The 25,557-nt window shown below is 38.0% G+C and overlaps 3 protein-coding genes across 5 annotated transcripts; all 3 read left to right on the forward strand.

Annotated features, from left to right (window-relative positions):
- Positions 1–291: 291 nt before the first annotated feature.
- Positions 292–6,144, forward strand: LOC146988666 (ras-related protein Rab-8A). Its single transcript, XM_085774246.1, has 8 exons — positions 292–474; positions 990–1,050; positions 2,000–2,060; positions 2,470–2,547; positions 2,738–2,827; positions 2,956–3,021; positions 3,538–3,588; positions 3,729–6,144. The coding sequence occupies exons 1-8, from the start codon at positions 351–353 to the stop codon at positions 3,816–3,818; spliced, it is 621 nt and encodes a 206-aa protein (XP_085630372.1). The 5' UTR covers positions 292–350; the 3' UTR covers positions 3,819–6,144.
- A 1,683-nt stretch (positions 6,145–7,827) lies between these two features.
- On the forward strand, positions 7,828–11,089 carry hsh2d (hematopoietic SH2 domain containing). Of its 2 annotated transcripts, XM_085774248.1 has the most exons (6): positions 7,828–7,965; positions 8,324–8,451; positions 9,266–9,355; positions 9,445–9,610; positions 9,944–10,210; positions 10,647–11,089. In XM_085774248.1, the coding sequence occupies exons 2-6, from the start codon at positions 8,324–8,326 to the stop codon at positions 11,067–11,069; spliced, it is 1,074 nt and encodes a 357-aa protein (XP_085630374.1). In that variant the 5' UTR covers positions 7,828–7,965; the 3' UTR covers positions 11,070–11,089. The 2 variants fall into 2 exon arrangements, with proteins under 2 accessions (XP_085630374.1, XP_085630375.1); XM_085774249.1 differs by lacking the exon at positions 7,828–7,965 and having other exon boundaries at positions 8,266–8,451; positions 9,944–10,220; positions 10,657–11,089.
- A 2,691-nt stretch (positions 11,090–13,780) lies between these two features.
- tax1bp3 (Tax1 (human T-cell leukemia virus type I) binding protein 3) lies at positions 13,781–19,842 on the forward strand. 2 transcript variants are annotated; one of them, XR_015035710.1, is made up of 5 exons: positions 13,781–14,008; positions 15,620–15,739; positions 17,306–17,383; positions 17,552–19,425; positions 19,460–19,842. XR_015035710.1 is itself a non-coding variant. In XM_085774229.1 (4 exons), the coding sequence occupies exons 1-4, from the start codon at positions 13,970–13,972 to the stop codon at positions 17,696–17,698; spliced, it is 384 nt and encodes a 127-aa protein (XP_085630355.1). In that variant the 5' UTR covers positions 13,781–13,969; the 3' UTR covers positions 17,699–19,842. The 2 variants fall into 2 exon arrangements, 1 of the variants encoding a protein (XP_085630355.1); XM_085774229.1 differs by having other exon boundaries at positions 17,552–19,842.
- Positions 19,843–25,557: the final 5,715 nt, after the last annotated feature.

The raw sequence follows: 25,557 nt of genomic DNA on the forward strand, positions 1-25,557 counted from the left end.
GATAAAGTTTTAACATCAACTTTCTGCAGGTGAAACTAACGTCATCTTGCAGCATTGATAATGTAATCGGTACAAATGACAAAAATGAACATTTCATCCCATTTCGTGGCAAAGAAAAGAAAAAAAAACTCGATATGGTGTATGGCTTTCCGTTAATTAAAAGCGTGTACCATAATAGTCCGGGTGACCATTTACATGAAAACGAGCACACCCACCGCGGAAGCGCCCGACTTCCGGAACACGACGGCAGCGCAGAGTGGCAGTTGATTTGACCACACGGCAGCTCGCCGCAGTGACGTCTCTGTCTCCACACCGGGCGGGATATCCGCAGTAGTAAGCTAGCTAATAACATGGCGAAGACTTACGATTACTTGTTTAAACTACTTTTAATCGGCGATTCAGGCGTCGGAAAGACCTGCGTGCTATTCAGATTTTCAGAAGATGCCTTCAACTCAACGTTTATCTCTACTATAGGTAAGGAAAAGTCAACATTTTTGCTGAAATGTCTTGAACGATGAAGTGTCTTCAGGAGCAGCCCATCCCGTCGGGCTAATTTGTTGCTAAGTTTTCTGGCTAGCGTTCATGTTGTGCTACAGGCTAGTCAGGAAGCAGCCTTGTCAGAGGGGCTTTTCCACAACTATCAGTGCTATTTTAACTCACACCGGTGCTGAGAAAGTACCTGAATGTTTGCTATCCCCACAAACAAGCCGCTACGTGAACATTAGACTCACATTAATCATGGCGAGTTGAGCTAAGGAGCTACAAAGTCTGTGAGTGAGCTAGCGACAAGGGGCAGTGTCATTTTCTCTTTCATATGACCAGCTGCCTGTACTTTGCACTTTCTTAGCCAACGTCACAGAAAGTATTAATGACCTCGACAACCACTATAGACACTTACACTGGCAACAGTGATAACATCATCCTCATGGCAACACAATCATCCTCAGTGTTTGTTGTTCCTAACGTGGGTGAATAATGTGTTTTTGCAGGTATTGACTTCAAGATCAGAACAATAGAATTAGATGGGAAGAAGATCAAACTACAGATATGGTAAGAAAGTCCCGTCATGCGTTTAATGTCACAGCTTCACTGAAACATTCAGAGATGGAGGACAAGTAACACTAATTTTCCAGTGTATTAACTTAACAGTGAAACTATAATTGTGTAATGCAGCAGGCCAGCTGTAACTCCCACTCTCATGAGGATTATATAGGAAGATTTCTGTACATTGGGAGGTGCCTTTACTATATTGTGTGCCCCATATAGAAACACCCCCCAGTGTAACAAACAATGCACAACAAACTGTTGCTGCTAGATGAGCTCTGTAAAAACAAAAACATTTCAGGGACTGCATCATTGAAATTATGCATGCACTACATTCATGTTGGTGAATAGACAGGGAACTGACTGTGAGCTGAATCTGAATGATTATGTACACCAGAGCAAAAATTGAATGTTTTTAACAAATCACGATAACATTAGCATGACAGTATCAGCAATTTGGTATCACTTTTGTGTCCTCCTTTGATAACACCCACATCCTAGTGTTTGTTTTATTTGTATATTTTGCTCTATTTAGACAATTTAAACTCATCATGTGACAATTTTGTAGCTGTCATCAGTAGTAATCACTGTATGTACTATAAAAATGACTTTGGGGATGTGCTCACTTTTTGTCCAACCAGATATGAGAAAATCGATGTTTGGTTTATTTCATGATTTAATTAAGTGCAAACCAGTCTGGTGCTGTCAAAGGTGTATTCTACTAGTCTAAAGAAATATCTAGGCAATGTTTTTTAAATACGTGTTGAATGAATAAATGAGACCCTGTGACTTCATGAGCATCAGAGCAACGTCTGTGAAAGTCCTTTTCCATACAGTCCTCAAAGTTGCTGGTTTTCAATTTTTAACAAAGATCTTTTGGAGTTGGATTTAGCTGTGTGACAATACGCAACTTTAAAGTATTTTGTGATGTTCAAAAGTATGTTATTTTGTGTAGGGATACGGCAGGACAGGAGAGGTTCAGGACCATCACAACAGCCTACTACAGAGGAGCCATGGTAAGTTGCCTCATTAGCCTTGCAGCCCATTATCTTCGGGACCCAAGTGTAGTGGTCATCTCACACCAGCGCACTTCGACTCAGAGGTGCCAGAGCCACACCCGTCTGGGAAGTCAGTGGTGCACACGGTTTAATCATTATTGTGGTATTTTTGTTAACCCCTCCTTTAATTCAAGTTTAACTGGATGCCTGCATGGCTTTTAACTCGGGCACCTAATTGATCCTTGTTGACTTTGACTTCTAGTGTTTTGCTTTCACTTGATGCTATACAATTATGTAATCTATCACTAATACATGTCAGCAGGAACAGCAGAAAACAACATTAGACAATTGATTAACGAGTGAGAAATGATTTCACTGTGTTTGGCTGCTCAGTTGTCTGAAGTCTTCTTCTCTATGAACTCTCCAGGGCATCATGTTAGTGTATGACATTACCAACGAGAAGTCCTTTGACAACATCAAAAACTGGATAAGGAATATAGAAGAGGTAAAGTATTTCATATTAGGAAAATGTTTGTGGTTATAGGTGTACATGCTAACCAATACACAAAGGTTGCTATTCACCTTTACTGTGTACAAATGTGTGTTTTAGTTTGAGATTATTATTTACAGATACACAAATCAAACTCATTTTACTTTTCAATTTTCCTGTCTGTTCACCAATGCCTCACCCACAGCATGCCTCAGCAGATGTGGAGAGGATGGTCCTTGGGAACAAATGTGATGTCAATGACAAGCGACAGGTGTCCAAAGAAAGAGGAGAAAAGGTATAGAGAGATGAACTGATGAGAAATAAGTGTGCTGAGAACTTTGGAAACGCCGAACCTTGCTCTCTCACCGATGTTATGTAATATCTGTACTGACACTCGGTCTGTCTCTGTCTTCCTGCCGTCAGCTGGCACTGGAGTACGGGATCAAGTTCATGGAGACCAGTGCAAAGGCAAACATCAATGTTGAGAATGTGAGTTCACCCTTTTTCTGCCCTTGTCCATTCACAGTTGAAAGTATTGTTAAGAGCACTTGGTCATTTGGTCTGCATGTTTAGCACGAATAGACTTTGAGTAATCCACAGCACAGGAGGGATTAGAAGAAGTTTTTACCTATTTATATAGAACAGTTGAAGAATAGACCACTACTCAATAGCTGCAGACTGTAAAGCAAAATAGAACACAATCTCAGTAGACTGATGCTCCTTATTTTGAGTTATCCTTGTTTCCTGAAAGCTGCAGTCAGCTAATCAGTTGTCTTAGGTCCACTTAACAAACAAAATCCAATTAAATTGTTTCATTTACTGAGACCTCAGATCATGTTTATTATCATGTTCATTTTTGCAATATCATTTTTGATGATTAAGGATATATAAAATAGGTTTTGTTGCTTATATTTGAACCCATAACCTTCCTTGTCCAGAACCACTGGTTCACCTCCAGTCACCTCCATTGTTGTAGTTTAATTTGTTTACCTCTTTCATCTGCAGGCCTTCCTCACCCTCGCCAGAGACATCAAAGCAAAAATGGACAAGAAGCTGGTAAGAATGTCCAACAGTGGAAACTTAACTGCGAGACGCCTGGCAGTGTTGTACGCAGCCTGTGGTGTCTGGATTATGTCATGTAATGGTGTTTTTTCGCCGTTTTCATACTTGTGGTTTGTCATGTGTGTGTATTTTAGGAGGGCAACAACCCGCAGGGCAGCAGTCAAGGAGTAAAGATTACTGAACAGCCCAAGAAGAGCAGTTTCTTCCGCTGCACGCTCCTGTGAAGAAACGGTAGCGTCGGCATCCACCATCGCCTTAACTGTGTCCCCCACTGGACAGAACTGGACAGAGCACACTCAGATCTCTCTCTTTTATCCTCCTCCACTTGTCTTCCTCCTCTTTCTGGTTTGTCCTGTGTTTATGTACTACGAACAACATAAATTTATTGCTACCTTGGTTTACCAGTCTTCCTTTGGCACCTGTGGATCTAACTATTGTGGCCTCTGTTACATGCTAAATATCTTTTTTTTTTTCTTTTTTAACAGCTGGTCCTTAGTTCTATCCATTAATTTTTCTACTTAATTCCTTAAATCTTATTGACTTTTTAAAGACTTCCTCCTTGTGAGACACAGAGAGTGATCAAACTCCTTGTTCCTTGCCTTTGGGTTATCATCTTACGATAATGTCTGATGCCTAGGTGTTTTTTTTCACTTGTCACATGATGAAGTCTTATTTATTCAATCCATTCCCCAAGTAGCCCAAAATATACTTCCAGAATAAGCTTATTAGTCCAATGGGCTTCCTGATTTTTATATAGTCAACCTGTTGAATAATGCAACCTACTGTAGGTCTCAAAGGTGTGCAGAGTACAATCCTAGTTGAGTGCAGTTTAAAAAAAAAAAAATTATACAACATGTATAAGAGCTGGGTGGCCAAGATTTCTGTATATCCACATTAGTTAAAAGTAACATGTAAATATGTATTATTGATTATGAAACAGTAGTGCCAGTGCATTTTACTTATCATATCAGCATTGGAGTTTACATGTCCTCTGTCCACCTTTTCCACTCGTCTTTCCGTTGATTTCTTAGGCTGAAACATTCCATTCTCTCCTCTTGTGAACACTTTAATGTGCAATGTAGTGTATGTAGAGTCCAGATTTTGTCTGTCTTAAGTATTCAAATGGTTGCAGTAAGGCTGGGTTCTTGACAACAACATATACTTGTTTTAATGGCACACAGATTCCTTAAGTAGTTGCTTTCCTCACTTTTAGGTATTGCAGTTTGTTGTTAGGGAAACAAGGTGTGTTTAGGGTTGAGGAAGACAATTATCTCATGCACTTGTATAGTTGGACTAGCAATACCTAACTCTTGTCACCTGGAGGCAATGCAGTTACGCAGCAGTGGCCTAGAAGGAACCACAACGATGAAATCATTGTTTTATACATTCATACTTCTTATTGTCAGTTCCTATGGGGGAACATGTATACAACTGATTTCTGGGCCTTGGATAGGGGCTGTGCTGTAGCAGTATTTATGGAGTGAAACAAAACATAGCACCAAATGACAAAGTGCCCTTTTATGTTCTTGTTGATTATGCACTTTTTCTTTGTTCTTTCTGTAAAGAAAAGTTCTTAACGTTTGTTGAGTTTGTTGCAAGTCTTAACTGAAAGCAAAGAATATCCATGCACAACGTCTCCTTGTACCCTTTCTGGGATTCCTGAAAACATCTGAGCACTGACATGGCCTAAGATTTAAAGATGTTTTCCTCATAACAACATTCCCATTCATTGATATGTTTTTCCCCCCAGCTTTTTATACACTTTCACCTCTATTCATGCTTTTGGGAACCCCAGATGCCCTGACCCCACATTCTCTCGACCTTTTTTTTTTCTCTTGTGCCCCCCCCACACACACACACACACACCTCTTCCCAGATATCTCCCCTGTTCTCCTTTGGCCCAGTATCATGGCCGTCTGAACTATGCATTCTGGGTGCGTAGAAAACCTCAAAAAGCTTTGCACATTTGACTTCACAAGCTTTATTTGAGACTAGAAATGTGCATAGGATTCTTACTGTTATTTTTCTGCTGTCTCTCCAAATTCTATTGTATTTGGTTACATTGAGCTGTGTAGGTGCAAGAATTATTTGAAATTGATTGAAAAGTGAGTGCAAATTATTTCTGGTTCTGCTGAAATGGGTCTGCAACTGCATGGACTGCATTAACCTGTGGATTGAAATCATCATTGTCATCTTTGAATGGCCTATCAGGCTCTCCAAGATGGAAAAAAAATGCAGTTTTTGGGGTTGAGTTTGGCGTAAATTCAGTGTGTAAAATGATCTCTGCTTTTCTTTTGATTGGAGCCAATTGTAATTATCTCCCATTTTAAATCTGCCACTCCTCAGTCAGCACATCTTCAGCAGTCCTTAACCAAATTTGGATTTCATTGCTGATGCTTGATAGATTTCATGGGGAATAAACAAAAAATAATTCAGCAATTGTAAATAAGATCTACAATGATTGTACTGTAGTTTCATAAATCTTATTGATCTACACCTTTTGTAGATAAGTGTACTTTGATGATTTATTAAAAATGAGATTCTTAAAAATGTTAAGTCAACTTATTGTATTTGCACCATATACAATTTTTGTGTATTAAATATGTGATATATCACATGGTTAACTAAAACATGTTTTGATAATGTTTGATCTTTTAATCCCCTTATAATCAAACATCAAGACAGGTACTAATTAAAATATCTCTAAAATTCAGGCCTCTGGACTTGATCCATACCAAACTGTAACAGGTCCTACTCTGCCACACATCTGATCTTTTTTGCACCAGGTTTCATGCAAACTGCTTCAGTATTTTTTGCGTAATCCTGCTGGCTAACAAACAAACAAACCATGGCATTGGTAACAATGGTGGCATTAAGCAAATGCCCATAGTCCATTTCCCATAGAAATTCATGTCCAAGAAACATTTGCATGATTTTTTTTAATAATCAAAATTTTACTTTTCATTACAAATCCAAATTGTATCTGTTGTGTATCTAGATTTATATTTTGATTGTCATTCAAAGTTTTATGCCCATTCTATACAAATTATGTCATTATCCAAAGAGTGATCACTGAATGTCTGTAACCTGCAGTTCTGTCTTGTATTTAATTTGCTCCTTTGCACACTGGTTCATCTTTATTTTTGGCCTGTGATGTGCAACTGTTTTGCATTTAGCACTGCCTGCTGAAACACAGGAAGCTACGTTGTCATGATGGGGGGATCTTGAGAGACATAAGTATTTCTGGTAGAAAGGGGTGGGGGGGTGTTCAAATCCTAATCTGCCCATACACTCCCCTTGTAGTAAAAGCATTCACTGACCGCCAGTTGTGTATTTTAACAAAACCAGACATGACACAACACCGAAGACATGTATCAATACAACCACCTTCTGGTCCGAGGCCTGCACCTGTTGCTGCCTGCACTATATTTCATTACAACTTTGCACACCACCCAGAGCAGCCGCAGCTGATGGCATGACGCATAAAACTGACTGTAGTCACCTATAGTGGTTTGAAATTTGGTATCAGGCAGTATTGTGTGTGTATTCTTTGTATATAAACGAAGAAGGGACCCCAAAAGTATTTCCTCCCCACACAGCAGCATGAAGAGAAACCATGCCAGAAAGACTTTGACCTTTCAGTTATTATTTTACACAGACAGGCCTCAAGTGGGAGGGAAACTTACCAGTTTGGTTCTGTACTTTCCTCAAAGTGGCCTTCAACTAGGAATTTTCAGTGACCTGATTCATTGAATAGTTAATATGTCAGCAACAACAATGAGACCAAAGACCATGAACCTTTTTGTTGAGATAGTTCCTGTTTGTGAGAGGTTCCTATTTGATTAGAACAGCAGATGGAAGTTGCTGCAAAGGTGCTTTAGGACATGTAAACATCAGCATTAGCATAGTATTAAATCACCAGACAGTCAACACACACACAAACATCATACATAGATACATCATAAAACAGAAATATATTTTATGATACTGTGTTGCATTGCATTATATATTAGAATCCAACTTGACAACACCAACAGTCTCATTAAACTGCACTTCCTGCCACTTCCTCTGAAGTCTGCAGCTGAATGGACTGATACTAATTTACAGTAATGGAGTGTAATGATGGCTGAAGAAGGCAGAATTGAAGCCTGTCGATTCACCTGGGTACAGGCTACACTCCCATATATATTCACTATATATGACAACATAACAGACGGCAATTGTTTATCTTTTGTATAGACGTTTTTTTTAAGTGGGTGGAGTTGTATAATACATCTATTCTGTGTGGTTTTAACTCCGCCCCCAAACAGGTGTTGTCAGGTGCGTGAGTGATCTGCTGTGTCATTTTTATCAAGCAAGCTGCCAGGAAAGGTGAGTACGATTTCTGTAAGCAGCGCTTATCAGTTTTACTAGTTAGAATGCTCAAACTACAGTCTTTAAATGTAATGTTTAAGTTTGAGAAAATGAAAAAATATGTTTATTATGTTCTTTTTTGGTATCGCTCTACTTTAGAAAGTAGAGATAAGGAACAGTGTTGGAGCCACATCAGTCCACACAAGGCTTTTACTGGCAGCTCATGCTAGATATGTTCACTATGTGCAGTATGCAATGAATGTATTTGTGTATGGACAGTGAAATGTGAATAATACTTTTGCAGGTCTTTGTGCACAGTCTTTTTTTAATTTTTTTTTTTACAAAAGACAGAAGATTAAATGAGCTGTTTCCCCAGATGATGGAGTGGAGTCAGTCATTGCAAGGACAACAAGATGCTTTCACCTGGTTCAAAGAGTCCCAGCTCCGGACTGTGATCAGGAACGGTATAGTGCCAGAATGGTTTCATGGGATCATTTCCAGGAAGTAAGAGGAATGTAACATCATTTTATGTTTTCATGTTATGTTGTTGTTATTCTATGCTGTTGTTTTTTTTTAATGTCAGAATTTTATATCTATAATATGTGTTGATGTTTTTTTCTCTACTGAACAATTAACCTCAGTGTCATATCAAAAACAATGGTAAAACTTCATATGTGCAGCTACGGTATGTACAAGTACTTCACAAAGACAAGCCATAAAATACAGATTCAGATTTCTACTTGCCTAAACAAAACAGGTAAAAATCTTGAATATAAAGCATTTTCAGGAAGTAATTAAAACTTGTCAGGAAGTGCTTGATAACCACATGACCACAGGAGTCAAAATTGTCTCGACTCTCAACCCACATGCTGTGTGTAGCATGTAGCCTGTCCCTTTGAGTGGTGGTGAAAACTCAAAACCACATTAGCAACAAATGTTTGTTTTCAGTCATTGAAGTAACATCTCAAGAGGTGAACTTTACCCTTCTGGTACTTAATGGGAGCATAAATTTAGCTCTAACACATTCATTCTTCCTTCACACCCCGTGCACATTCATAACATTGTAATATATGGGTTGCTATAGCTAAAGTGTGCTCCGTCAGTTTACTATTTGATTGTATGACTGTAGTGCACCGTATTGATAATGTGTTGAAGCTGCTTCATAGCTGACAGATTTCTACAGTGATTATTACAGACAACTAATTCCATTTAGTTTATACAATCCCACGTAAAACTGGTAATTCATTTACAGATTAAAACACATGTGTGGAATGGGCCTTTGTCTGTGGAAATTTGAGCATGTTAATTATTTGTGCAGGACGGCAGAGGAACTGCTCATGCCTAAGCCTACCGGATACTTCCTTATCAGAGTCAGTGAGACCAGGATTGGCTACACTCTCTCATATCGGTAAATGTTTGTGTAGAATTAATGGTATTAATTTTATACACTCAGCCAAACAGTTCAAAGTCCATTTCACTCTTGTTTCGATTCCTCAGCACTGATGACCGCTGCAGGCATTTTATGATCGACGCATCGGAAGATGGCCAATACATCATAGTGGGGGAAAACAGGCGTCACCGGTCTCTGCAGGATCTTGTGGACTTTCATCGTAGAAATCCCATCATGCCTTTCACTGAGTTTCTGACTGTTGCTTGTGGACAGGTAGGGAAATGTCTTTATTACCATACCTGCATTCTGGTTGCTAGTTACTCACTACATTGCAGTTAGTAGGCCATTATTGTATTTCTTGCACTCACCTTCAGTTTTATGTTTAAGTTAAGAATTTGAAGTTCAGCTGCATCAGTTATCATCAACAATAGACCATCTGTGCTTCAAAATTGCTCACAGTACACTCACTGTGCACGCATTTAGAGTGGAAACAAAGTCTCCTTTACTTTCTGATACCACAATATTTGCTTATTTGCTCACCACATGCACACCAAAACAATCACAAAATGGATCATGTTCTGTCTCTTTTTCCCTCTGTTACGCAAGTCCTCAAATGACAGGACCGACTACGCTGAACTTCTGTTTCCCCAAAGACATCCAAAACCCAACGCCAGTTTGCCACAAAACAACTCAACTCAGCAACTCAACAGGAGCCTCCCAGAATCACAAGTGGATGGCATCCCACCTGCCCTTCCTTATCGGCCAACCAACCTCTTCAACTCCCCGGCCCAGTTTCCAAGCAGCCAGCCAAACAGGCTTTACCCAAATTTGAAAGAAGAATATCCACACATGGCCTCCCCACTCCCAGCCAAAGTAATACTGACTTTATAACATTTATTATTGGCACTAGATTCCTGTTACTGAGGGAATAATGATTTTTTTTTAGCTTAATTCTTGGTACAAAGGATTTTTATTCATAGTGCCTAAATTTGTTGAAATCAAGTGTTCTTTGTAAATTTTCTACGAAGTGAAGATTTAAAAGCCCAGAAAACATCAGTGTTGTAATGTGAGAAATTTAGGTATTTTCGGTGATTGTCTCATTGTCTTGGTTATTGTTAAACATCTAGCTATCATCTGTTATTGTCTTATTCTTAACTTTAGCTTGAGTGGTTCTTATTTAGTCATGATTTTTTCATAGTAACATAAGGTTTGAAACTACATTCTCAGTGGCTTTAACATTCACATGTAAGGAGTGCTTTTATTTTCTAACAGATTTCTATTCTGTATGCCCCTTCTTTATGACCTCAAGCCTATGCCACAGCCTAGGAAGATGTATTCAGCCGACAACCCTCCATCCAACCAGCCTCCTGAAGTCCCAGCTCGGACTTGTCTGCCTCCACCGAAGCAGAACCAAGCTTGTATCAGAACAGTCTCCGCACCTCAGGGTCCCTCCACAGCCATGGCCACTGAAGTGAAGCCGTCAGTTGTCAGCAACCTAAAGAACCTGAAGAAGAAATTCCAAAAGAAGAGAAGCACATCGCAGGAGCATATGTACACGGAGGTCGATGTGGAGGCCAAGGGTGGAATCGCAGAGAATGAGTACCAGGAGATCACACAGGAGGAGACCATCAGTAGTGCGCCATTTTCCTATGTTCATCATAATGTGTCGCTGAGTGATGGCGTGTTACCACAGGAGTACCTGCCACCCCCTCCTTTTGCACCAGGCTACTGATACACATCTCCTCCCTTAGACAAACATAACCAATAGCATATCGTGGATTGTCTGAATCTATGTTAAATAACTTGGTCAAACCATACACTATGTATAATGTGCATGCCCAACTCCAAGTAGGTAGGTCCAAGACAGAAAAGCAGCATACAATAAAAGGAGAGGTAGTCTGCACACTGAATATTGAAACGCCAGAAAAGATAAATAATGCATGTTTCAACCTTCGCATTAAAGTTAAATAGCTGGACTGTATCTCGTCAGGAAGCGTTGAGGTAGCTGGATGTTTGCTGACCTCATAGTAACAACAAGGCTACCAGGACAGAGGTTGACAAAGCTAGTTGTCAGTGTTTGTGCTAAGATAAGCTGACTGTCTGCTGGCTATAGCTTCATATGTACCATACAGAAACAAAAGTGGTATCTTTTCAAAGCAAGAAAGGGAAAAGGTGTGTTTCTCAAAATGTTAAACAATTCCTTTAAACTTCAGAGACCTTGCAATGTGTACATTGTGCAAACTACCTTACCTTTTCTGGTACATACCTGAATATGTGTATCTTAATGCAGTTACTCACAAAGTTAAGATTAAAATTATAAAATAGATTAAACCACTCTCCAGTAATTAGTAATGGGACTTATGATGATATATTTTTACTTTATTTATTCATTATTTCAATCAGGAGAGTATTGATTAACATAGTTACTTAAGAAGAAGCAGTGCAACAATGCTTCTGGCTGAAGCTTATTTTCTGCCCCCTTCACTGGATAGGCTTTAAAATTCAGGCTAAAAGTTGGTCCCCATCTGCATGGTTATGTAACATGAGAAAGCTGCAAGAGGAAGTTTTATCAAAGTCTTTATAGGTCTTTATCTCTTCTAATGTCACTGGTTTCATACAGTGTATGGAAATCAGAAATGACACAGTAAGTCAACTGCTTTGAATATAGCAGACACACACTGAATGTAGCACTAGATGAAGATTTGTTATCAGTTTTGTGACAGGGAAGCTGGAGAAAAAAAGAATTTACTGGTCAAACTTGTCTGGCAAGTAAAAGTGGAACCTCACAGGTGTTTTAAGTTTACATTCACATTCCTTTTGGACACATCATTTCAACATTTCACGGAAAATTACGTATGTTGTCATGTGCATACAACATCTGGAGACGAGGATTATGAATTACCTAGATAATGTGATAGCTACATTGTCTGATATATTTGTTGTATGATTTTTAATAATAACAATAGTAATGATAACCTCATAATATATAAAGCATGTAATGTAGCCATATGAGTTAATAAAGCACTTTGAAAATATACCTGTATTGGATTGTAATGTTATTATGACGGTTTTGCAGTCCTTTGTTTCATAGTACATATTGTCCACTGTAGGCTTCAGGAGAAACCACTTTATTCAACCATACTGAGCATTTACATGTTTCCTGTTTCTGTTGTACTTCTGTTTAGTTCTGCATTTTTTTCTTCACTTCACTTCTCACTCAGACATTTGCATTTTCTGACTTTGGTAAAAATGTAAAAAAAAAATAAATTAAAAAAAAGGCTTTGGTGACATGTTTGCTGATGTTGCCTGTGATGACATGGCTTTGAATTCTGCTGGGAGCCTTAATTACATGGAAATATCTATCGGCCTCAGATTAGAGTAAATGTTTGGAAACAATAGCTCAAAATCATTAGCCGATAAGAATGAGAAGAATTCCTTTTTTGTTTTTATTAATAAATTGTATGCTGTAACCAAACATTAATCTGTAGCTACTTCAGTCTTGATCACGGCTGTCAAAACAGTCCACAGAAACAGAACAGTCCATTGCAGAAAATACTTGTCTTATTAACTACAGTAGCCTACCATCTAGTGGCAGGAAATCAGTTCAGCTTTGACTTATACCATATGTCATAGTAGAAGTTCCAAGTTGACTTTTACATTTTTATTAAATCACATTTAGTAATCTGATCATTTCATTTCAATATGCAAAGGAATCATTAACTGTATTTATCTGGTTAAAAACTACAATATTTACAACAATAATATAAACTTAGAGCCTAAAACGAAACGCTAAAAGCACTTCAAACTGCACACCAAATACTTACTTACAGTTTCCATAATAATCTAAAAAGTTTTTGTTCTTGTTACTTATACTGTAATGCTTGACCTTCACTGCCTATAGTAGTACTATGCTATGATGCAGAATGAAGTTCCCCGAGTTGACAAAAAATATTTTTAAGGCATGTAGCCTACCTGGGAGCTTTGGAACATCAAACATTATGATAAATGTTGTCCATTATGGTGTAGACACTTAACACGCCCCACTGCTTATAGCCTACAAAAAGAGTAAACATTGTTAGTGAGGTTGAAGACACGGTCTGAATAAAAAAATATTTGCATTTTCAGAGATTTTCCCTTTTTTTTCAGCGAGAAATTTGTCAGGATTAGTTGACAGAACTTTTTTACTCACTAAATCCACTACTCAAGCAAAGCATAGTGTTGATATCTTCAGTGGAACCAGTGGAGCTCTGATTTTATGAACTATGCAGGATCATAACTACATATCTATGGCACCAGAGGCCATTCCCTTTTAAGGGAAACACCCAGCCTTGTCCCGGGACCCTTGGACAGTTTGATTTGTAACACGTTGCTTCACAGAGCAAACGGGTGTACTGCCAACAGCTTAACACCGCCCTCCCCGGTTACGCCGGTGAGACAAAACGCGCGGGGCCGATCCGCTGGGGAGGCGGGGTGACGTCATGTGGGAAGCCGTTGTTGTCCAGCCAGCCAGGTATCAATCCCGCTGCTCCTCTTGTAGACATGTAGGAAGTTGTCCCAACGTCGAAAACCTTTCATCTGACTTCAACAACGAGATTTTACGTTACATTTAAGCCCGGACATCTCAGCTACAGCATGGCCTTCATCCCGGGACAACCAGTGACCGCGGTGGTGGTAAGTTTGGGAGTGGGGCTGAGTCTATTGTTCAGGCGTGAGCTCAGGGCGTTAACGTTAAATGTGGCAACACATTGAACTAACTAACTCGTGTTAACTTCTGCTTTGTCATTAGCTGGCTATAGTAATATACTTTTCACTCTGTTTTTTTAAAAAAGACAACGAGTGCATCACGAAATAGGAGCTTGAAACGAGACATAAAACATAGCTTACATTTTGTAGTTGACTGTTAATTAGGACATGCTGATGTCCTAACTCCAACATGGTCACCAGTGTCCTACTAGTGGACCAGAGTTACAGATAATAGTAGGCTACTACTACATTTTCGTGCTGCCTTCAAATGCTACAGGTATTATCACAGTTGGGAGTTATCTGTCCGAAGAAGTGGTAGTCTATAGATGCCAGGCCAGATGAGAGCGAGGGCTGGGGAGCAAATCAAGCCCCGGTTCAGTTTCACTACAAACTTAGATTGATTGTCTTTATTATGAATCAGTGTGTGTTTTTTAATTAATTGATGAATGTGTTTGTCTATAAAGTATCCAAAGAACGTCTGTCAGAGATCACAGATGATTTGACAGTCACACACCCCTGAGATACTGAAGTATCATTCATGCAGCAAATTCTTAGCATGTCAGCTTAATCTCCACCAGCTGTTCAATCACTGCCCCTTCTTCATGCACATGTATAGAAATAGACTGAAGTATTGCTATAAAGGTGATACCCTCCATATTTACTCTAATTACCAGGGTAGAGTTATAGAGGGTTTACCAGTCAGCTCTTTAAACATTTTTGACCAGGACATAGAAATGTGTTGTAGTGCCAGCAAGTAGCTACTGACTGACTGACTCTCACTTAGCAAACAGAGTCCCAGACATCCTCAGACTTCCTCGTATCAGCCACACCACCGAGAGACTGTCTGGTTATTCATCATCACTACACACAAGCAGCCTTTGTGTTCGGGAGTGCAGCGATGAGTCCTACTGTCAGTCCATCTGGTTTCACGAGCCTGCAGCTGCTTGTCAGTGTCAAGGGCAGGGCTGCTGTGCTATTGAAATGTCTGCGCCTCAGTGTGGATGGACTTCAAATACTAGAGACCAGACTCTGGAGTTCACCATTAGTCATGCACTGAAATCTAGTTAAATAGCCTATGTCTGTGGTGGGTAAACCAATGCATCGTTGCCTCACAGGATTGGCTAGCTAGAGTATGACTTAGTTTTCAAGTGTTTTATTTTGTTCTTTAACCACATTTTCAGTTCTCCTGTACTTTGGGATTATTTTACAAACTTTTTTTTTTTTAAATTGCAACAGAAATCAACTAGTTACAGAAAGTGTTACTTACAGAGATAAGCCAGTATCAGAACATCCAGTATGCAGCTCTGGAAAAACAAGTTTTTACTTAGCAACTGTGTGTAGAGACGATGTTGACTCATGCAGCAGTTGTGGGCCAGCGTCGGTTCAGATTTACGACACAGAGGAACGTTATCAGTGAACCACAATCTGGTACCCACCCTTCCCCTCAGTATGGCACTTGTCACTGCAATGTGTGTTTTTGATTTGACTGGTTAGTCTCTGTTGGATGGGACCTGATCAAGTTTTTCTGTTGTGAAACAGCAACGAATTGAGATCCAAAAGTTGCGGCATGGAGAGAGTCTGATCCTGGGCTTCAGCATTGGTGGAGGGATCGACCAAGACCCTGGTCAGAACCCTTTCTCTGAGGACAAGGCCGACAAAGTAAGTTGCAACACATGGTGGTGCATGTTTCTACTGTTTGACATTGTTATTATCAATTTGGATATTGATGTTAATATCCAAACCAATATTATTATTTAATATTATTAATATTAATACGTTATAGCCACAGGTGGCTGATGGGGGCAAAGTTAATATTATCAAGGTATTATTCATGTGTGACGACTCTGGTGCAAAATCACATGGTAAAGACTCATACCATATTTACACCCATCAAAACTTTACAATTAAAAAGATATATAAAATTTTAAGCCACAAAGCTCTTCAGTTCATACCAACTCTAGCACGAGACTAGTACAGGCAGCCTGTCCTGTTTGCTGTGTCAGATAAATATGGATGCCGTCCAGCAGTAGACACCACCCTGAGGTTATTGATTGATTGAAACCTTTATTTATCCCCACAGGGAGATTCAGGTAGAATCATTTAGAATTAGAGGAGAACAAAACCAGGTGCATGTTTACATACTGACTTACTGCTGTGAGCTCACATCCTGACGTTGCCCTTCTCTGACTAGTTAGAAGGGTTTGCTCCAAAACTTAAGTGGGGAATATTTCTGCTCTGCGCAGCTGACAAATTGATACTAGGAATTGTGTTTTCCTTGGATTTCTGTGGAACAATGTTGCAGCAGCATTATGATGAGATATACTTGAGAAACAGGCCTGAACACATTACCTGTAGCCTGAGGTGGGAACAAACCAGACCCATCAAGCTGAGGTCATAGAAATGAATACTGCAGGTTGATACAAAGTCACCTCTTACCTGCTGTATTTAACTACGTGAGCAGGAGATATAGAAATACGCCAATACATACTAGGCTATACCACCATGGTACAGAGCACTAGTAACTATAGCTTCCACCCATGTACCTCTCCCAATTTCCTTTATGTGTTCTTCTTATATGTATGTATCTGTCCCATGGGGATTTGAGTTTAGATGCACTTGTGCCATTTTCTCCTCCACACCACAGATCAACATTTAACCTAAAAAAAAGAATGGACTTCTGCTTTGTTTGTTTAAGTGTCTGTTTCCTATAACGATAAAATAGTTGTCCAATCTATTGGCTAATCGTTTTTTATTAACAGATAGCCTACTTTTTTAAGAAAAAGGCCAATCATTTGGTGGCTCAGGCTTTCAACAGTCAGCTTCATTACCTATGGGTCTAACAAATGTGATGGACATTTTTCTCTATTTTGTGACATTTTATTGAAATTAATTTGTTATTTGCAATTTAAAAAAATCAAATTATTAGATGCAGTCCTAGTTGTAACTGGTTTATGCAACAGATGCTTTAAACTAATTGTATTAGTATAATTGCGAATATTGATCAATAATAGGCCACTAAAATATAGCTTGAATGAACTGTTGCCATTACAACCATTACCTGCTGAAATTTCCTTTTTGTATTTACTTTGTTTATGTGTTAATTGATATCCCTCATATTTGTTTGAGGCCATCTTGTATATCCTACTGTATTGTTTGAGGTGAATAGACTGCATTTGAGATACTGTACAACTGTATAAGTATTGAATTTGTTGTTGTTGTCTGTAGGGTATCTATGTCACCAGGATCACACCAGGAGGACCAGCAGATGTGGCAGGCTTGATGATGGGAGACAAAATTATGCAGGTGGGTTGTAAAATCCACAGATCCACAAGATGGCACTACATGCACACTAGAGTGTTTTATTTGGAGGTGTGCACCAGGAACAGTGCTGCTCACCCTCCTACTGTCACTCATAGTCACAAGTTTAGTGGTTTCATGGTTTGCCAAACAAAACTCTTCTCTTCTTCCAAGGTGAACGGCTGGGATATGACCATGGTGACCCACGACCAGGCGCGGAAAAGACTAACAAAGAAGAAGGAAGATGTAGTGCGACTACTGGTAACCAGAAAGTCACTGGAGGATGCTGTCAATAATTCAAAGGGCGGTCATCCCAAATAGTGCAATGACACAATCGGCAAGAGTGAACACACTCATTTACTGAACCACAAACTCAGATGGTAGTTGCCCCGTGGCCTTTATACCCATATAAATGCAAAAACACCACATAGACTGCATCAGTCAAACCCCCCGTATTTTTATCAGTCATCAGTCTTCCTTTCAGTTCACACTCCAACTCATCTCAAAGATATGTCCTTTATTTTATTTTTTGAAGTGCAACCATAAGTAACTTGCAATAAAAGTAAATTTGGGACTTTTTTAAATGAAGACTTTACTCAATAGTCTTTAAACCCACTCTTGATGTCCAGTTTATAGCAGCATAAAAAACAGACTTGCCAACATTTTTACAGAAAGACAAGAGCTGAAAAAAATCACCTTATCCATTTTGACTAATAGACTAACAAAGGAGATTAATAGTTTTAGTAGCAATTACAATATCCAGTGTAATTCCAGTTTATTTGAACAACCGTGGACTACGGAATTTTTTGAAGACATTTCATTAAATATTGTTTGTATATCTCTCTACTAAGCATCCATTTTTTTTTATTATGTAGTAGAACATTCTTGATTTATTCCCAAGTTTTTTGTTGTTGTTGCAGCTGTAGTCTCTCATAAGGCAAGGTGTTGGGTATCTTTGTTAACAACATCTATTATCCTATTTGCCTTGAACTGACCAAAGATAGATGTCATGGACTGGAAAAATCAAAGATTTGTTGCTGTTTTGAATGCTCATCCTATTTAAATCAAACAGTATATTTTTCTGTAATCCACCAAATCAAGATTACAGCATAAAATGCCAAAGCAAAAATAATAGGGCACAATTACATGATTTTTTACCAGAATGCATTTTTGTATAATACTATTGTCTGTCACACTAATTATCCTTTTTCTCATACATATTTAATTTGTCTCATTTGTTGTTGATGTTGATGACATGTGTGGTAAAGTAACAGCCTCTCTCTGTATCTATGAAATCTCATCAAGTCTTCCAAGTCCCATATAAACAACATCCAATAAGCTTGGCCCACCTACAGTTGACACGTGTCATACCAATGTTCAGTGTATATCCACAGTTAATCACTTTTTGTCAGGTTCAGACCCACTAGTGTCACACTGGAATCATCTACATTCAGATTGTGTCAAGCTGTGAAATGTTTTGAACTTGTTCATTGTCAGTGACCAAAGGTCCAAGTTGAAACTATAAACCTGAAGCCAGTAGGAGTGAATGTAGTAGGGGAGAGTTCACGCTAAAACCACCACGCTTTAACACCTATTTATTTCTATTTTCCATTTAACCATTCCTCTGTGGGCTCTGCAACACAACAATGATTCATGTACTACTTAACATTGCAGATAACTGATTACCAATATTCTTGTTTTAACATATTACAGAACAGTGCATTGGTATTACTGGGAGATGTCGTTGGCTCTATTGTTATGTTTATTTCACTGTTTTCTAATGATCAAGATTGTGAGTTAAATTAAGTTTTCATTCCAAAATGAAATAGCCGTTAAAAAAAATTCTTGTAGAGTCATGAAGCAATAGAGAGGCAACATTGTGCGGACAAGACGATAAATGAATGTTAAAGGTACAGTCTGCCAAAAAGATGCCTTGTACTGTTTTGTAGGGTGTCAAAGTATTACAATGTCGCAGTCAATTTAACATTCAACATTATATGATTTTTTGATACTCAGCAACTCTGATTTCCAAACCTTTTGGCTTGTGAGTCCTGAAAATGAAGTCATACCCCCTCCTCAGAGATCATGGCCTTAGTGGGGACTCTTTTTCTTTTAGGATTTAAAAAAATCAAGCACCTAAAAAGTTCATTTTGCAATGATATAATTTAACAATTATAGGACTGGACATCATTTTGTTTGATAGAAATATGTGGTATTTTTATTTTCAATGTAATCCTTCTATCATTTCAGGACCCTCAGAAGATACTGTTGGTCCCTTGGGCGTTCAACAATAGCTACAGTGGTACAGGGTGCATTTAGAAATGAATGGGATGTATGATAAATCACTTACAGTATTTTCTATTTGTTTGTCTCGCGATTTTGTACAAAACACAAATGTACAGCATTTGACTGCATACAGATTGACCTAGTTGTTTATCTTACATATAAAATGACTGAAAATGAAACCTGCCTCTCTGCCTTTTATTGATGAAGCGCCAGTTTGATATGATCAATACAAGTACAACTCTATTTTTGACCCCTCTCCCCTTCACACTGCAAAGCCTTTTTTTTTTATCTTACAAACCCTTCAAATAGCTTCATGTTGCCAGTTATAGAGTAATCAGCTGACATTTCAAAGCAGAGAATCTATTCCCTGACCTTTCTGTGTTTACCAAGGCATTTTGATACAGAGAGCTTTCTCTACTTTCATCTCTTAAATATGTGTGCGCCTGCAACCAATCACTGGCCTTTGAACTCAGGACCTGGGGAATAAAAGTCCAAGAAGCTTCAAAATGAGAATAACTGGTTACAGAAGGCAAATGTAACAGAAATAGGCTTGATTGTTTAAATAGTTTGATTTTCATCTACTTTGTTCATTTTGATTTTGGGAACATTGTACCAATATCCTTTGTTCATGAAAAGCAGTAAAAGTGATTATCATTAATTTTCTTTTTCATCCAACTTTACTGTAGGTGTAGAGACCACACTAGTTAATGGTGGCATAATGGCTGATGATATAGTGTAGAGTCATGTACAACCAGTATGTTTTTGATTTTATGAGGGACAAAGCCAGTTCAGCTGAATTTGCTGTGTAATGCTTTTTCAAGTCCCAAAATAACACCTGGTCCATGTCACATCATGGGAGAGGGTCGATTTAGGGCAACACTGAGCTAAAATCCCCCCTTTGAGAAATAATTGATGAGGAAACTGAGCGTGCACATGTGTGTGCGTGTTATTTCTATTCCTGGGACAAAGGGAAGCAGGCTCCATTCCACTTGCCTGGGCATCATCATACTATTATACAATGTTGCAAGACAATAAAGTGGTTGCATAAACCTAATCCTAGTGCTTAGCCTCACAGTGTGACTTCACTCTCACCAATACCACTACATTAACACATCATGTTGCTAGGTAACTAATGGACAGCTATAAGTGGGAGCAACCTTTTCTCATAAAATGACTGAACTAGTCATTTTATGACTGAACTAATGACTGAACTTAAAATGACTGAACTAGTCATTTTATGACATAACTAGTCATTTTATGACATAAAATGACTGAACTAGTCATTTTAGGCCAAAAAAGGAGTCAACGTTAAACAAATTGCAACAGAAGCAAACTCAACTGGTTTTGTATCCTCAGCATGTTCTGAGTGAGGGAAAAAAAGCCCCGAAGAATCCCATTAGGGGAAAGTTTAGAAAAACACCCAAACATATCCCATTTATACGCATATAAAACATTTTTTTCACATGAATAGGGTAAAATTTTTAACCTTTAGATATCTCCATGAAAATTACTGAGTTGATTACTTACATTAAGACAAACAAAAAATGTATTACAAGTTTTTTGAAATTCTTTGTTAACATGAGCAAATTTGCATAAATCTGCATACATTTGCATAAATTGCACCGTTTTGACGGCACATGTATATATGAAGTTGCTGTGGTGGTACCGGCATGAAAATTGTAATGAGTTGACTCCATCGGTCAACCGACAAGTTGACCACTTTAAATTTCAAGATGACTGCAATTTTTCAAGACAGCCACATCCTTAGTAGAGCAGGTATGACACGCTCCGTCTCTATTAATGCTCATGGGTAGCCTTTGGTTCCATTCCTTAAGGTTTTTAACTGTAATATCATATTACAGTTAAAAAATGTCTTGTTCAATCTTGTTAACATATTATATGTTAACAAGATTGAACAAGACATTTTCACCTGCTCTACCCAATGTTTAGATCAGGTGCTGTATGTATGCAAATTAGCCATATGTAATTGGATTATGCACTGTTGGCTCATGTCATACCTGCTCTACTAAGGATGTGGCTGTCTTGAAAAATTGCAGTCATCTTGAAATTTAAAGTGGTCAACTTGTCGGTTGACCGATGGAGTCAACTCATTACAATTTTCATGCCGGTACCACCACAGCAACTTCATATATACATGTGCCGTCAAAACGGTGCAATTTATGCAAATGTATGCAGATTTATGCAAATTTGCTCATGTTAACAAAGAATTTCAAAAAACTTGTAATACATTTTTTGTTTGTCTTAATGTAAGTAATCAACTCAGTAATTTTCATGGAGATATCTAAAGGTTAAAAATTTTACCCTACTCACGTGAAAAAAAAATGTATATGCGTATAAATGGGATATGTTTGGGTGTTTTTCTAAACTTTCCCCTAATGGGATTCTTCGGGGCTTTCTTTCCCACACTCAGGACATGTTGAGGATACAAAACCAGTTGAGGTTGCTTCTGTTGCAATTTGTTTAACGTTGACCCCTTTTTTGGCCTAAAATGACTGGACTATTAGCCTAGTAAACCATTGTGTAAACACGTAAAAATACGGGTGATATCTAAATTCACAGCAGACAAAATTAACTAGTTGTATCATAATAATGCAAGAGCTACACAGAGATAAATGTTCCCTCCTGCGGGCGGGTGAGTAATTATACTATCTAAACATGGATCATACATGATCCATGCCTCCCACGTTATGGTAGGATAATGTGTTGCCATGGTAATGCAATCTGTTCCTATCACTTTGGTCCTGCACCAGATTGGAACCAGAGGGAAGTCCACAGCATCAGATTCATCCTCATAGGATTAATAAATGGCTGTTTTTAATGTATAGGGAAATTATTAATCGTGAAGGTCATTAACCTCAGACTCCGTCCGTGATTCTGTCTTTTCAACAACATGTCCGCCAATGTATGAATCAAATCTTGTAACATCATCATTTCAAGTCAAGATCTCAGATTCAAAGCTACTAGAGATGTAAAATTGAAGAACAAGATGCAAAGTCACTTTGTCGAAGTTATTTTTATGTAATGGAGTAGAGGAGTTAAAAAAAAAACATAACAAAACAAACAAAAACAGACTGAAAGTGCTGCAACAAAACTGACAGAACTGTCAAACTAAGACAATTAATGCCCTCTTCCTTGAGGGCTTTTGGTGATGTTCTGAAGACCCACCCAAGCATTTGTAGAATTTGGGATATGGAAATGAAAGTTACTGCATTAACCAAAGTCCTTCATATTTTCAGGGTGCATTTGTACATTGAACAGGGTCAAGATAGTGTAGCTCCTACACCTATGTTTTCTTTAAATATCTTCAGTATTGTGCATCTTCTTGTTCTAAAATATGCATGAAGGTTCAACTCATTTAGCAGCTGTTCTGGGGCTTACATTCACATCATCCATCTTTACTCAATTGTTATGGACATTTTTTTTTCTGAGCATGGACTTCCAGTCCATCTTAGCTCAGAAGACAAGGAGCGTGTTTATGGTAGATTGATGTTCACAAGGACAATAATGAACTTTCAGTCTAAACTTTTAAGCCAATGTGAGTGAGAAGTCCCTTATAGTAAGGGCAACATATGGAAATCTGGGAACTAAATCCTTACCAAGAAATTTCTTCACAATTGTCTTTAGGAACGTGTGTAATATCATGTCTTAAAATGTTGAAATTCAACTCCCGTGGGAAACCCCCTAAAAAACTACTCAAAGTTGGGGTACCCGTAACTGGATTTTTGAACATTCCGTAATGTTAAATTTGGCCTGAAGTATCTTGTGAGGGGTCAAACTAGGGGTTTTTCATGATTCTGAGTTGATCGCAAACATTAGTTTTACGCCCAAAACACTCCTTGGTGGAGAAAAAAACAGCCACACCCACTTTTCCTGTTCATTGGAACCCCCATCACCACCACCAATAGAATGTATTACAGAGAAGCCATTCCTTATCATTGCAGAGGCTGTGTTACATAATACTACTAAATACTCAATATAATATAACTTTTATTCCACCCTTTTTTTTATAGGACATTATACAGACCCTCCAGGATTTTATGATGTCATGTCACGATTTCAACTAATTCAATCATGAATTCTTTGGCCTTGCCACTGCAACTTTTCAGCAAATTTGCTGTCATAGACCGCTGTGGCTAGCTGTGGTCAGCTGTGACCACAGTGTTTCCATTACGTTTATTTTGCACGTCTGTGTTTTTATTACTAGTTATTGTTTTCATATAACATTAAGTTTTATGCGGATCGGGAGCGAGAGAGAAGGAAAGACATCAGGTGCACACCAGATAAAAACGGAAACATACACACACACACACACACACACACCTACACACACACACACCTACACACACACACACACACACACACACACACACATTTCTTACTATTGGGTAAATGTAGCTACATTAAAATGTTGCTTTCTTCTACTTTTTATTTATTGCCATGGTAAATCGGCCTAAGTATTGTTTGGTGGTTGTAGTTGGTTAGCATTAAATGTGAAGAATTTTGGAGTTAGCTAGTGCTAGACATGTTGAAGCCATTTACAACCTTTGATCATTGACAGACATACTACTTTTTACACCTGATATGTGTTATCTACATCTTTTTTTAAGAACTTGAAATATGTCATGTCATTGCGTTGATAACATGCATAAGAAACTTAAAAATTGTGGTAACACTTTATTTGATGCCTATCTCTATAATGCATTATTATCATACTTATGAGTTATAATGCAGTTATAGCACTATATAACTATAGTTATAAACACTCATGAATGATCATAATGCTTTATAACAATAATCATAACACACTATAAAGCATTTTATCAAGACTAATAAGGTCAGGTATTATAATACGTTATAATTGTTAGTAACTCGCTGACAATGCCCACATTTATAATGCATTATAAATATAGTTATAATGTGTTATAATTGGCTTATAAACGTGTATAACCATCATTATAAATACTCATAAATGATCATAAGGCTTTATAACATTTAGCATAACACATCATAGAGCATTATAACTCTATTATAATACTTGACCTTAAGCCATTATAAAATGCTCTATGATGTGTTATGCTAAATGTTATAAAGCCTTATGATCATTTATGAGTATTTATAATGATGGTTATACACGTTTATAAGCCAATTATAACACATTATAACTATATTTATAATGTATTATCGATGTGGGCATTGTCAGTGAGTTACTAACAATTATAACGTATTATAATACCTGATCTTATAAGTCACAATAAAATGCTTTATAGTGTGTTATGATTATTGTTATAAAGTATTATGATCATTTATGAATGTTTATAATTATAGTACAATGCTATAACCACATTATAACTCATTATAAGTATGGTTATAATGCATTATAGAGATAGGAGTCAAAGTCTTACCAAAATGGTTAATAGTTGGCTAACAGTAAATAATATGGTTAGTTAGCCAACTCCTATGTACGACTGAATCTGATGACCACCTGACCATTTTATTTTCCTAAATGCTAGCTGACTGCCCCATTAGCTATCAAACTAGGATAACATGGTGTAGGCCTATTGTCTTCATGAGGATTTTTGCAGTTAGGTTTAGGCGGTGATCTACTATACTCAATAGAATACATTAGAGATCAGCTATTCCTGCATGACAGAGGTTTTCTTTAATGTCACAAAAAACTTCTACTATTTCTACTGAATACTTAATATAATTTATATTCTACCTTTTTACATTGTTGGACATTAATCTAGCACACACGTCAATCTCATGTCAAAAACCTGGGGGAGATCTGTCCTGCGATACACTTTTATATGGCCTTTAAGAAAAATATTATGTTAATAATGACCCACCAATATAGCATTCACATTACTCACATT

Source organism: Trachurus japonicus, chromosome 4 (genome assembly GCF_045865225.1).
Source record: "Trachurus japonicus isolate A0001 chromosome 4, Traja_1.0".
NCBI classification, from domain to species: domain Eukaryota; kingdom Metazoa; phylum Chordata; class Actinopteri; order Carangiformes; family Carangidae; genus Trachurus; species Trachurus japonicus.